This window comes from Coptis chinensis, chromosome 2 (genome assembly GCF_015680905.1).
Source record: "Coptis chinensis isolate HL-2020 chromosome 2, ASM1568090v1, whole genome shotgun sequence".
Classification (NCBI taxonomy): Eukaryota; Viridiplantae; Streptophyta; class Magnoliopsida; order Ranunculales; family Ranunculaceae; genus Coptis; species Coptis chinensis.
In genome coordinates this window covers 4687630-4703210 of record NC_141457.1, presented here as the reverse complement: position 1 = coordinate 4703210, position 15581 = coordinate 4687630, and the positions used below count along the sequence as shown (strand labels likewise).

At 34.3% G+C, this 15581-nt stretch overlaps 1 protein-coding gene across 1 annotated transcript; it reads left to right on the top strand.

Annotated features, from left to right (window-relative positions):
- Positions 1–11860: 11860 nt before the first annotated feature.
- On the top strand, positions 11861–13465 carry LOC147514462 (putative acetyltransferase At3g50280). The gene has a single exon (XM_086583269.1). The coding sequence runs from the start codon at positions 11913–11915 to the stop codon at positions 13227–13229; it is 1317 nt and encodes a 438-aa protein (XP_086439395.1). The 5' UTR covers positions 11861–11912; the 3' UTR covers positions 13230–13465.
- The last annotated feature ends 2116 nt before the right edge of the window (positions 13466–15581 follow it).

The window sequence follows — 15581 nt, the reverse complement described above, 5'->3', positions numbered from 1 at the left end:
ACTCTGACTTCTTTTCCATGTTGATCTCATCTTCCTATGAAGTCGAAATTAAGGCTTTGAGATCAGATTGAAGACTCTTCTAACTCAATTATTATCCTCTTTTAGAGTCCCATTAGGCTTGGCACTTATGGAGACAAATATGACATTTTTGCCCTAGGCCTTTAGCTGTAATTCCCAGTGACTCCTTTTTGACTTGTTTGACTTCTTTTCCCTCCATATTTCATATTTAGGTTCTTTGACCTGCAAAAACTCAAATTGCATCATATTAGAATATTTAAATATAAAATGGAGACTAATATACACATAATTGGGGTTATAAATCATTACTTTTGAGCACTTATCACAACCCCCAACTAGCATTTTGCTAGTCTCTTAGCAAATATGTGGTATACTAGAGAAGTGTTCAAAGCTAACAATACTAATTAAATAATAAACTAACTCACTTTCAGGGCATCATCGGTTGCATTTACCATATGCAACAAGGCCTTAAACCTTTAAGTTACCCTTAAAGGACGAAGTTATAGCCTCGTGAGGGTTTTGAGGTTGATATACCCACAAAATCAATTTTACATATGAACTATGGTGAAATCTAGAGAAAACAATTTTTTCAATTCAAATGTCTAAATCAAAAGTTATTACTTATCATACCCATGATCATAAAACATTAGGCTAAGGTTCTATTCATAAAGATAGAAAAGACTGACTAATCATCCTAACTAGAGCTTATTCATTTTTAACCATTTTGATTCCTTTCTCTTTTCCAAGCAACGGAATTTCTACCTCACCTTTGGATTAGTATTTCGACTTCAAATCTCACCATTTCATACACTCACAAGAAAATCTCTCTCAGATAAGTTTTCTATTTTACCTCTATATGCAGGGAAATGAGTAAAAAGTAGAGCATCCCACATATTTAGTCAGAAAGACGGAAATTTGCAAATATATAAATAAAGTCTCATGGAAAGAATGTCAATCACATTTGAAGTGTCGGGTCCTTCACTTTAGCATCCTCTCACCTATTCTACACTTCATATCATACTTTGGTGATAAGTCTGGGTATTAAAACGGGGCTTAGGACAGGTTAACAAGAAAAGGGTAAAAAGGATTCAAAAATTTAGAGAATATACTAAAGACTTTTTGCTTTTGACCTTCTTGGAAATTTTCTTCACTTGTAGACTGCAACACTTGACCTCTATCACTACTTTTTTGCTCAATTATTTATTTTTTTTTTTTTTTTTTTTTTTTTTTTTTTTTTTTTTTTTTTTTGAGCAAAAGGAATGATTTTCTTCATTTGACTTTAGTAAAATTTCCTTCAAAAATCTTCTTCATTCTAGCTTTCTCTTTAGTCTTTAGAAATCCTCGAAATATGGATAAGGCCGATAATATGGGATATACTCCTTATCCGGAGTTGGGTTTAAGATGATTGGTTTAAGAATAAAAGGTTTAATATATAAGGCTCAAAAAGTGGTTAATATGATAATCCTACTAGGTGGGATAAAGGCTGATTGGTTCACTACTTGACTTATCAGTATGATATTCCGCTTTGAATAGACTACAAGACCTAATGGCTATCTCCCCAGTTGATGTCACCTCGTGATTGACCAAATCAAGAATAAATGAGACTACACAACGAATTTAAGCACTGAAAAATGGTTGAGTCAACTTGGACTCAGATTTACGTAAAGACTCTCCAAGGAATTAAAATTGAAAGGCTCAAGTCTCACAGGTCAAGTCTCTGTACTAATCATCTAGTTTGGTAGAAGTTTAAGTTGCTCTTTCATTTGAAATTCCTCTAGTGGTGTATTATATGAACTTACTTTAGACTAAGACTTTTATCAGTGAGATCTTAGTAATAGAAACTTAGTCTAAAAGTCTTACTAATCCTGGTCATGACTTATAATTTCCTATTTCATTAGCCAGTTTAAACGATAAAAATATACTTTTCACCTAGAATCACCATAATTCACATATAAACTTCCCAAATATTGTAATTAAAATATTGCAAAATTTTAATTCTCACTCTGAACCCACCATTATCACTCCTGATTTTCTAGTCGAAAAAATGGGAATTTCAGCACACTATGGACCACAAACAAAGGCGAAGCAATCATGTGATTATAGAGCCGTGCTTGGAGAAAGAGTAGAAGTAGATTCTGCAAATCGTGTCCGAGTTTGCTCCCTTCAGGTGAATCAAATTTTGACATATCGTTGGATTTGTGATAATGTCATTGGGTCGAGTAATTTTTCTACGATTTATGAACCTGGTGGTCATATCCTTTTTATGCTAATGAAGAGGGATAGCAAAATTTGTTTGGGAAAGACTATAATGAAGAATATTATGGAGAGGAAGAATGCAAATCATGGGCATCTCATCCTTCCAGGCTTTTATCACTAGGCTTTTTGTGCGAAGTTAGAATTGTTTAGTGCGAGAAATAGTTGAGGCTAAGGAACGAAACTTAAAGAAGGACAGATTCCTAGGCAGATTTTACAATCGTCCACCGGATTTTGGGAGCCTAGTTTATTGGCATCGAGGGTGAACCCGATAATTTTTTTTTTTTTTTTTTAAAAAAAAAAAATTGATAAGGCGGCTGGAAGTGTGTTATTTGGTGTGCAACTTGTGGTGGGGGCGGCTGGAAGTGTGCAACTCGTGGTGGGTGCGGCTGGAAGTGTGTCTGGAAGAAGAAGAAAAAGTGTGGAAGGGTGCGGCTGGAAGAAGATGAAGTCGGGGTTTTTTTTTTTTTTTGTTGGGCTTTTTTGAGTTTTAAGGCCCAAAATCGATTTTAGAGAGTTTTATTAGGATTGGGATTTAAAACAAAGTGGGATTCTAACTTACTGGTCAGGAATAGAGATCTAGTCCGTAATGGAGAAGAATTCCACCTTACTAAAGCACAACTTAGCATATATATATGTGTCGCGCATACACTTCAAAGCTCATATCAATTTCATTCTTATTCATAAAAACTAATTACTCACTCCATAAACTATTGATATTTTAAGAAATTAAAAACAACTAATCCCATGACAGTAGAAAATAAAATTAACTTCTATGTAAACTCTTCCAAATACTATACCCTAACTAGTAAAAATATATTAATTCTCCGTACTCTCGATACTTCAAGCTCCTTCTCGAACTTTTTGTTGTGATGGGATAGAGGATACAGAGATGTAAAAAGTGTTGAAGTAGCGAATTCAGGATACGCTACAAAATATAGCTTTATAGGGGAAGTTTTCGAAGTGCTCCACGTCTCTACTAGTCCTAATCGTAAAGCTATAGCTTCCTGACGCTGGGTAAATTCTAACTCCTATTTGAACTCGAATTCCAAAATCTATCGCACTCTCCCTCTTTTTCCTTGCATGAATTGGGTTAGTTATCCTGGTTATATTGGGACTTCCCTAATCCTCTATCATTGTTTGAATTGGATTTAGAGAAAACTACTCACAGTTATAAAAAGCTAAAGAATCATCAACTCACCGAATTCTTTAGCTTTATATTTTCAAACGTGTTTAGTCACGATCTTTTTTTTTTTTTTTTTTTTTTTTTTTTTTTGATAAGAAATAATTTTACTATCTATTTAAACTACTTGGGTTGCCTCCCATAAGCGCTACGTTTAATGTCGCCAGCCGACACAGAGGGGGGAAACTTAAGGCTACCCCCTTAACTAGCTTAGGTAATTAATTTTATAAATTTGTGGGTCTTTTATTGTCAGATTCCCTAGACTTAAAACTTGTTTGTAATCCAATTTTTGCTCTTTTTATCTTCCTTCTTTTCCATGCGTGGCCTATACATTTTAGTAGAGGGCGAGTCATCTTAATTAAATCTTTGATAAATCTACGATTAAAAGTAGCTTGACATAAAGATGCTCGAATGTCTTCTATTTTTGTATGAGGTTGACCAGTGTCTAGCAAAGTATTAATATGGTGTATAACACTATCATTGTTATAATTCATGCCTAATTGTGATACACATGATAAAAATGGATCTTTGTAGTGAGTGTTCCTAAAACTTTTATTAGCAATTGTGTGTATTGCACATAGATCATCCATCTTTTCCGTATCATCGTCAGGGTTTCTAAATAATGTAAAGATGTTTACATCTACTCTCATATTCCCGAAAGTGATAGACATGTTCCCATTCCTACAATTAATTAAAGCTTCTGCTGTAGCTAAGAATGGTCTACCTAAGATGATAGGAATTTGGTTTCCATTTGTAGGTAAAGTGTCAAGAACTATAAAATCAACGGGGTAATAAAAAAATCGAGACCTTGATAATCACATCCTCTATTATCCCTCGTGGAATCTTAATAGATCTATCGACTAACCGTAGTCTAACAGGTTGTTGGTTTCAAGTCCTTTAACCCTAGCTGTTTATAAACCGAGTATGGTAATAAATTCACACTAGCACCTAAATCCAATAATGCTTTATCGGTGTAGTCCTCTCCTATTCTACACATAACCGTAGGACTACCGGTCCTTATGTTTTACTACACGGCTTTGTTCTCAGAAAAAGATGAACAACTTTGTGCAATAAAAGCGTCCTTAGGAATATTTGTTTTCTTCTTTACTAGGTCTTTTATAAATTTAGCATATGAAGGTATTTGTTTAATTGCACTTAGAAAAGGAATATTGATATGTAGATTTTAAAAATATTCATGATCTCATTATATTGTGCTTCCTTTTGTTATCTTTTAACCTAGAGGGAATGGTGCGGGTGGAATTTTTTTCGGTTACCTGCTTTGGTTTTCTCAGTTTCAACTGGCTTTTCCTTATCTTTTGTTATAACAACTTCATCAGAATCAGGTATGTCAACTTTGTTATCTACTTTCTTTCCTAACCTAAAGGTAGATATTGAGTTAACTACCTCTGTGGGTACGGATGAAGGGGTGGTTTCAACTTGATAAACATTTCTACCTTTAGGGTTTTGTTCAGGTTGACTTGGTAGAGTTCCCTTGGGTCTGTCTGCTAGACTAGCTAGTATCTGATTGAATTGTTGGCTCATCTGTTGAGTTATTTGTTGAGTTACCTGAGAAATTTGTTGTGTTACTTGTTGAGCCATAATATCAAATTTTTTGTCAATTCTTTTGAATTCATTCTCAGTTTTGGTGGCTAAAGCTTTCATGGTTTCATCTGTGGTGTTGGGTTGGGTTTGGTAATTAGCCATAGGATCAATAGCTGATTCTCTATTTACGTTTGGTTGTTGTTGTTGTGGGTAATACTGTGGAGAAGGTATTACTGCGCCTCTATTATTCATGTATTGTTGCCTATTGTTCCCTTGATTACCTTGAAAACCATATTGGTTTTGCTGTGGAGACATGTTCTGTCTCCATTGATAATTATTTCGTGGATCTTGGTTATAGTTATTACTAAAGTTATGGGCAACAAATCTGGACAAACTAGTGTATCATGGTGCGTGGCAAAAAACAACTTTCACAAAATTGATTGGCACTCATTGCTTGTTGAGGTTGATTATTCATTGGAGGGTTTGAAGTAAATGAATCAAATTTCTTATTTAAGTTTTCGATTCCTGTGGTTAAACTAGCAATGGCACCTTCAAGTTTCTCATTAAGTTCATTTTAACCTCATACATACCGGGTTTACTAAAACTTATCCCCCATCTACCCGTGCCATGTCCTCATGGTCACTACTATTGGCCCAATCCTTAGAACTCTCGAAAAAGTTTTGCAAAAAGTGTAGGCTTCATCGGGGAGTAAGACTAATAAATCTTCCTCCATTCATTGATTCAATTAACTCCGACGGTTCATAGGTGAAAGACCTTTTATAAAGTAATGTACGATATTAAGTATGTCAAAACCATGATGTGGACAACGGACAAGTAAATCATTAAATCTATCCCATGTTGTATGAAACTCTTCATTAGGTTTTCCTTTGAAGGTTGAAATAGCCAATTGCATGGCTTCAGGTTTTACGTAAAGGGTAATATTGTTTCATAAACTTTTGTGATAGTTGCTCCCAAGTAGTTATAGAATTAGAGGGTAGGATCTATACCAACGTAGTCGCGGCATCCTCAAAAGTCAATGGGAACAACCTTAATCTAGTTTCTTCAGGTGAAAGATGAGGTGCTTTAAAAGTACTTAATATGCTCAAGAATTTACTCAGATGATTATATGGTTCTTCATTTGTTTTGCCATAATATCTTGGCAACATATTAAGAATGGTGGGCTTAATCTCATAGTTATTGTTATTGTCGGGCATCACTATGCAGTTCGGTGGTTGAACTGCGATAGGTTGAAACAAGGTGCTAAGAGTTCTTTGATCAGCCATGGTGTCTAATGGTACTCTCTCTGGTGTATCCTCTAAATCTACTAGTGGTGTGTGTGTTTCAGAATCAGAATTAGATCCTGAGTTTGATGGTGTGTTCTCCTCTAAAACCAGAATTGGAAGATTGTTACAAGAATTAGCTCTTCTGATTAAACGCTTACGAGGTGAATCACGAAACCAAGTTTTCATGCACTAGATAATAAAGCTATATAAAATAATCTAATATGCACTTAATTAACTAAATTATATTATCAAACTATATGATGCTAACTATTAATGCTAATTATGAAACCGCTAACAGGGGATTCACGGTGGAAGAGAAGCACTTACTGTTACAGCAAGCAAAACAAGTCCAAAAATTTTGAAATTTTTATAGCAGCTACCTGATACGTCCAGGAAGTAGTCTGTAAAATATCAGAGCAATCGGAGCTTGCTAAGTCCCTCTTCTTTACTGTTCAATCCTGCAGAGTCAAGTGAGAAGTTTTCTGCACACACTATAAACAATCGATTAAATAAATAAGTAAAAGAGCACTAAAAATCACGAAATTTTTACTGGAGTCTCCTGACGTGTCAGGGATGATCCTGTAAAAAGTTTGAATTATTTGGAATTTTACAGATCCTTCTTCTCGACTGTTCTTCCAGAGACCTTGGTCCTGAAAAGCTGCAGAAACACACTGAAAACAAGCAACTAGTTAAGTGGTCAAAACAGGTCAAAAAATATTCAAATTTTTACTGGAAGCTCCTGACGAATCAAGGTTCCTCTTGTAAAAAATTTAGAATTTTTGATAATGTGTAAATAACTCTGCTCGACTGTTTTTACAGATGCTTGCGTCCTGAAAACTGAAAACGGAGTACTGCAAAGACGATGTTAGTTACTCAGGTAAGACAAGTACTAAAAATTCCATAAAATTTCAATAAATTACCGATACTGTACAGATCAACTCTGTAAAATTTCAGAATTTTTTGAAATTTATAAATATGTTTTCTGCACTATTCTTTTCTGTTAAACAAACACTAAACTTTATGCAAATACTTTCTACTATACAAATCTAATTGAATTAAACTATATTAATCTAATTATGCTAAATATACAATTTATACTATATGAATTCCTAAATTAAAGTAATCTAAACTAAATATTCTATCACCTAATCAATTTAGAGCGGGCAGCGGCGCCATTGAAAAATTCATTACGTATCTTCATAATACTCATCCCCGGCAGCGGCGCCATTGAAATAACACGCAACACGTAATTATTTGTGTCGTTGTTTGTGTTACGTATCTTTTGCAAATCTTACTTAGCCTATTATATATATTGATTAGTATAGTGGCTAGCAAGGTATCAATCCTACTCTAAATAACTAGTTGATAGTAATAGAAATTCCTAATCTAAATTACTCTAATGAATGCAAGTAAAAGATGTGGCTAAGTAATAAGTAATATATGGTTGATTTGATTTGAGATTTAAACTATGCATAAAATAAACTAAATTAAATATATGAATATGAATCAAGAGAGAGAATATCTTGGGAGAGATGAATCCACCAAAATCATAGAATTAGTCTAATAGATCTACCTATCATGCTTAATATAAATCACCAATAGAAACTCACCATACCTACAAACCCGATGCTCATAACCATGATGATAATATGTGGATTTCAACGTGCTTTCTATCTATTTCCATTAAATACTTCTTCAATCTCCAATGATATCTTCTATCTAACCAAATTGTGCTTTTAAGTGGCATTCAATATACAACTCTAGGTGCCATGGAAAATCCACATGTGGCATTAACCATACAACTAATTGAGGTGCCATAAAGAATCCAATCATCACACTAGAACACTAAAAACTAGAAGAAAAGAATCTAGGGTTTGTAGTATTTGGCTCTACACAATCTTGGATTACCCTAAGACCTCCTAACCTCCACAGAGGCGTTAGATCAATGGATCTAATAAGAAGAAACTCAATGAGGGATTTAAACTAAAACATGATAGAAGAAGAACTAAACTAAAACATACGAAAAAGGCTTCATCTCCCCTCCCAAGAGAAGGGAGATTAGCCCCTCATACTATGCTATGAACACAATATGAAAAGGAATAATCTTTATAGCTATTAATGGTGAAAAGGTCTGAACTTTCTTCTCTCTTAATTCTAGATCTAAGATGCAAAAACTAAATTTCCTAGATGATGTAAACCGAGGTTTTGTGCCTTATATATTGGCTTACATGCTCGTCGTGCGGATAGAGATCCTAATCCTATGTTTATTTGGTGTCAAACTCTCTCGTAATATTTCTAGAAGAAATCCCGGAAAAGTTAAATTCGGTTGGACCAAAGTTGGACGTGGCCCACTTTGCCCCTTCAAGAAGTTATTTCCCAAGTTCGGCAGCCTTTCGAGTTTCCTAATTCTTGTGAAACTCGACTTCTTTTCCATGTTGATCTCATCTTCCTATGAAGTCGAAATTAAGGCTTTGAGATCAGATTGAAGACTCTTCTAACTCAATTATTATCCTCTTTTTAGAGTCCCATTAGGCTTGGCACTTATGGAGACAAATATGACATTTTTGCCCCAGGCTTTAAATTTAATTCCCAAAGACTCCTTTTTGACTTGTTTGACTTCTTTTCCCTCCATATTTCATATTTAGGTTCTTTGACCTGCAAAAACTCAAATTGCATCATATTAGAATATTTAAATATAAAATGGAGACTAATATACACATAATTGGGGTTATAAATCATTACTTTTGAGCACTTATCAAGGCATGATAAAAACCCTCCGGGTAATAAAAGACCAGACAATGTGGCAGGTAGGTATAGATGAGAACATCAAAATATGGTATGATTCTTGGATATACCTGATATTCCAAATGGAAAAATACCACCTGACATAGCATACAACTATCTCTATACACATGTATCTGGTCTAATAAATATGAACACTAGAACTTGGAAAATTGATATTTTGAATAATATTTTTGATATAAATACTTCTCTTAGAATACAAAACATATATCTATCCAAGTTAAATCTTATGGATAAAATGAAATGGACTTTAACAAAGACTGGTAAGCATAGTGTCAAATCAATATACCACCAGCTGACTATAAGGACGCAAACATCTGGCACACACAAAACAAACTTAGCTTTCTGGCACAATAGTTTAAACTCGAGAGCTATTCTCTTCGCTTGGAAATGCTACCATGCAATAGTACCAACCAGAGATCACCTAAGCACCATTATACCTATACCAAACAAAGTTGGTTTGCTCTGTAATTTAGGAACTGAAACTTTACACCATTTATTTCGTACTAAAGCTTTATGGTATGCTACTAGTTGGAATATTAAATTAGGTTATTATAATCATCTACAGGTGAAGGAATGGATAGACTTTTGGTATAGGCCACCTAGAAACTGATATGTTAGCATGATAATGAAATTTGGACACACATTTGTATTCTAAGGTGTTGTATGACAATATAAAGCCTAACTGGGCACACATAGTTCTGATCATCAATAATAGTATAGATACAACTAATAATGATTTGCATGTGAATCTTAATCTTAACCTCCTTGGCTATCAAGAAACATGGAACATATGGATTCATGGATGTAAGGTGGTGTATGACAATATAAAGCCTCACTAGGCACACATAGTTCTGATCATCAATAATAGTATAGATACAACTAATAATGATTTGCATGTGAATCTTAATCTTAACTTCCTTATAGCTAAAAAGAAACATGGAAACCCCCACCACCTGGTATCAATAAACTTAATATTGATGCAAATTATAATAAGTATACTAATTGCATTAACTGCATTGGTATATGCTATGTTATAAGAGATCACAATGGATTATTTATAGCAGCACGAATAGATACAGGAAGAAGAAATGCAGAAGAGGCAGAATGTTTTGGAGCTCTCAAAGGCATCAGATGGAGTAGGTACTTCAACTCTTCGAGGTAGACGCAAAGAACATAAGCACCTTTTTGGGAAGGAAAGCATCAAACTTATCATGGACATCAAGGAGCTGAGTATATACTAAAAGATGCAAAGCTAGAAATTTCATGGGTTGATTTTATTTGTATATTAAGTGGATTAGTAGGTCCGCAAACAATGTAGCTCCTATTTTGGGTTCACATGCGCAGAAACTCCCTCCACGATCCGAGTGGCAAACACTGCCACCCTGTTGGTTAGTGGACGTATTGGAGATGGAGAGAACTTATGCACATACACTGCAAGTTCATGCATGATATATAAATAAACCTTGTTGATTACCAAAAAAAAAAAAAAAAATCTTTAATCATCCTGTCCTTAATTTCTCAAAAAGCTCCTTGGACAATGAGCTTATCAGTACAAATGTATAATCAAGAGAACTTGCTCATCATTATTTAAATAGTTGTCGATTCTGGAAACAAAAAGAAAATGCCCAATTTTGCTAGAATTACTTATTTGTAGGTTTTGAAATTATGCATTGGCTACTCCGATTTCTTTTCTTTGCACCATTAAATTGAATATCTAGTATGCCCAAATCAGTACCGTAGAGGGGATTCACTTCAATAATTGTTGTGAGTTTTTCTAGAGATCAATAGAAAAGTAAACATCTTTTCTTAGATGAAAATGGGTTCACAATGAATTGAAGAGAATCTTTTTCACCGTTGTTTTTAACTCATTTGCAAATATTGGGTTGGAAAAGGGAAAAAAAAAAATTCTCACCACGTATTTTTTTTTCCCATTTATTTTTGTTTAATTTTCGATTTGCATATCTCTAAAATATTGCAAATAAAACTCACTTTATTTAGTTTCCTATTAAAAATAAATCTCTTACTAACAATAATTAATATGTATGGACATGTGACAATACACTATTGAACCCACATGCCCACATACTAAAATTTTGGGCTACCCTCTATCCTTAAATAAATTCTCACATTCCACAATAGACAATGTCTTTAATCTCCTTGGCCCCAAAATGGTTGGAGAGAAAAAAAACCCTCCGGTACGAGTATTTGCATTAAAATTTTCTACTTTTTAAAAAGGCGAAAATACTACAAAAGTAATCGACTGACTAAAATATCCCTATATTTAAATTATCACGAAAAAAAAATCATATTTAAATTTCTCATGCTCTCCCAAATTGAAGAAGATGGCAACAATGATTTTTCTAGAGAAAAGATAACGATCAGTGTATCCACCGACGATTTCAAACAACTAGAAAGAAATAGATCATGTTAGGATCAATTTGGCTATTCCAATAGTTAGAAATAGATCACGTGTGACGATTTCAAGCAACTAGAAAGGAAAAACCTACGTTAGAATCGATTAGTTTCAAGGGCAATTTCGTCACACGTGTTTCCCCCTTAAAATCAATTTGGCCATTTTTTTTTGATAGGAAAATCAATTTGGCCATTCCAATCGTGAAATCGACCGTGATTCATTAGCAATAATTTCGAAATTTCAACATGCCTTTGAGAAAACACGTGCAACTTTACGGAAAACAAAATTAACGTGTTGAAAACACCTGGCCCTCCATTCCAAAATATCCTGATTCTTTACCACATATTTTGTCTATTTAAGCTTCGGATTGAAGACACAGTACTGACACAGACACACAGTGATCAAGAGAGTGAGAATGAGTTCTGCAAATACCGAAGTTAGGTTCATTTCCACTGAGACAATTCGACCAGCAACACATACCGAATCAACTCAACGTCTTGAAATAACCCCATGGGAACTGAACCATCTTGCTCTCAACACCAATCAAAAAGGCCTTCTCTTCTACAAACCCAAGGATGACACATTTATCACTAAACTGAAAACCTCTCTATCATGCACACTCGATCATTTTTTTCCTCTCGCAGGTCGTTTAGCTACTGAAACACATGATGACAACACCATCTCAGTTTTTATCCAGTGCAATAATACTGGAGCTGAGTTCGTCCACGCTACTGTTGATCTCACAGTAACCGACATTCTGGACCCACTTTATGTACCCCGCATTGTTCATGATTTTTTTCGTCTCAATGATACAATTAATTTCGATGGCCAATCTCGACCATTGCTTTCCGTTCAAGTCACTGAGCTAACTGATGGTATTTTTGTTGGGTGCACCATGAATCATTCGGTCGTTGATGGTTCGTCTTTTTGGCATTTTATAAACTCATGGTCTGAAATTAGTAGAAATAAATCTGCGCATCAGATTTCTCGTCCGCCAAATTTCAACCGTTCCTTTCATAATTTACCTATTCGAATTCCTGCGCCGAGATTTGAAAAACTTACTAGATCACACATACCCGCACTTGAAGAACGAGTTTTCCATTTCTCACCTCAAAATATAGCAAAACTCAAAGCAAAAGCAAATCTCGATATAACCAATAACAACATTATGGTTTCTTCTTTACAAGCAGTATTAGCACACGTTTGGCGAGCTGTCACACGTGCAAGGAATGTTGACTCTGATGCAGAAGTAATTTATAAGGTGTTAACAGGGAACAGAGCCCGGTTAAACCCTCCATTACCTGAAGACTACTTTGGTTGCTCAACTGGCTCGGTTTCGGCTAGTGCAAAGGTTGATGAGTTGCAAAACTGGGGACTCGGATTTGGAGCTGAGTTGTTAAACCGAGTGGTTAAATTGCATAATGATGAAATGATTCACGACACTTGGGGTAATTGGGTGAAAGAACCAATATTTTTTAATTTGGATGATTTGCTTACTGATAAGCCTATTTTAGTTACGGGGAGTTCACCCAGATTTAACGTGTATGGAAACGATTTTGGATGGGGGTGCCCTATAGGGGTCCGAAGTGGGTGTGCTAATAAGTTGGATGGGAAAATGACTGTTTATCCAGGTGTAGCTAAAGGAAGTATGGATATTGAAGCTTGTGTTTCTCCTAAAACGTTGACGGCTTTAGGAGAAGATTCTGAGTTCATGCAGTTTGTAGGTATGTAGGTAAGGGTATTACGGAATTCAAGGATTGGCGGGTCTGAGCTCCTTGGTTCAGATCTGGTTATACGTTATCCCTAAAACCCTTCCTTTTCAGGTTGTATCACATAACCTCCTTATTATTATGCCGCCATCAAATAATTTTATTATTTCAGGCAGTGTCAACTTCATGTGTATTAAAAGAGAATTAATTGTGCAACTTTATCTTCTTCAAATGGTGGTGTTGATTTGTATGATTCTATTATTCTCTATTTGACACATTTTTCCTAGTTTTCATACATATGAACTTGGTGCTCTTTTGATGTTCTTTTTACTATATAAATTTATTTTTGCATATCAATTTGACTATAGAAATTATTTTAGTATAGCAATTTGACTAGTACAAATTTAATTTTCTTTTTTGCATGTGTAGCAATTTGACAATGCAAAATTACTATTGCATAGAATTTGCAGAATGCAACCCAATGAATTGTATGCAAAAGTGTTTTTGCATAGTAGAATATTTACTATGGAAACTTTGAAGTATTTAGCATTTTCCTTTGCAAGACCACATTTTAACCAAAAAAGTAGAGGTTTCTATGATATTATTGAAGTCTTGATCTTGTTTTTCGTGAAATAACAACTCTTAGATCTATAATTTGATGCAATGGTTTATTGTTGTATGTATTATCTTTGATTCTAACGTGATATATTTCTTTCTAGTTGCTTGAAATCGTCATACGATGGTGGATACACTGATCGTTAGCTTTTCTCTAGGAAAATCATTATTGCCATCTTCTTCAATTTGGGAGAGCAAGAGAAATTCAAATATGGTTTTTTTTTCGTGATAATTTAAATCTAGGGGTATTTTGGAATGTGAGAATTTATTTTAGGATTGAGGTTAGCCAAAAAATTTAGTATGTGGGCATGTAGGTTCAATAGTGTATTGTCATGTGTCCATACATATTAATTATTGTTAGTAAGAGATTTATCTTTAATAGGAAACTAAATAATAAGGTGAGTTTTATTTGCAATAATATTTAGAGATATACAAACCGAAAATTAAACAAAAATAAATGGGGGAAAAAAATATATATATGTGGTGAGAATTTTTCCCCCTTTTCCAGCCCAAAAATAGTGTTTATACCTTAAGAAAAAAAAATCAAAATAAAAATCACATCCATAAGAAAAGAATTTCCATTAATTTTTTTATTTTTTGGTCAATAGAACAATGAAATTTTAGTACCCAAACAAATTAAAGAAAAAAATGAGAAAAAAAGGCGCCCAATAAAAAAGAATAATACTAAATCCCACGTGCACTTTTTGTTTCATATTTATTTTTGTTTAATTTATGGTTAATCATGCAAATAAAACTCACCTTATTTAGTTTCATTTTAAAGCTAAATCTCTCACTAACTATGGTTAATATGTATGGACAAATGGCAATACACTATTGGACGCACATGCCCACATACAAAAGTGGACATACTAAATTTTTTGGAGGTTAGCGGTTAGCTGATTGCCTAATTCTAGCTAGGACTCAAATCTATACAATAAAACACATCATGATTTGCACTGTGCAACAAATGTCAGATCATTCCACAGTTACTAATCTATAAACAAATCATTCCACAGTTCCAACTATACCGCACGACTCCCATCCCTATCTACTTCACAGACATCCTGTCCATACCAATAAAAAGCCAAAAAGCAAATAATCACCATTCACCACTGTCTCGCACATTAGAGTCTTCTCCACCATCTAACTTATTTATTAAATACTTCTCTTTGCTTCCATTATCATTGGGGGAAAAAAAAATTAATACGAAAGTGAACACTTGAGAATCTTCTTTGTTACTCTTTATCGCATAAGGACGGGGTAAGAAGCTTTTGTTACATTGCTTCATGAAATGAATACTTTCTAGTAACCACCTACTTTAATCTTTGCAACTGTGTTATGTCCTTAAGGTTGATGAGCTTGCTGATTTCTTTTTTGGTCGCTCTCTTCGATCAAAACTCCCTGCAATTTAATCGTTCAAGTAAGACATAGTTTTTTGATGCAGCTTAAGTTTTAAACCATAACAATCCCCGACCACCATCATCCCACCACAATCACAAATGCCAAACATATAAAAAATTTCCCACCACACTTCTTTTGAGATGAGATTCTCCCTTATCTCTGCTTTTCTCATGGTTGTTGTGTCATTCATGACTTCACCAAACTCTTCTCTCTTTTTCCTGCCATATATTCATAAATTTTCCATGAAAGAAGACAAATCAGGTTGAAGTCACTTTTCATTTCGATTTCCAAAACAACAGGTTATATTAAAAAAAAAATGATTGATTAGTTCATACGTGGTCAACAAAAATACATGTAGC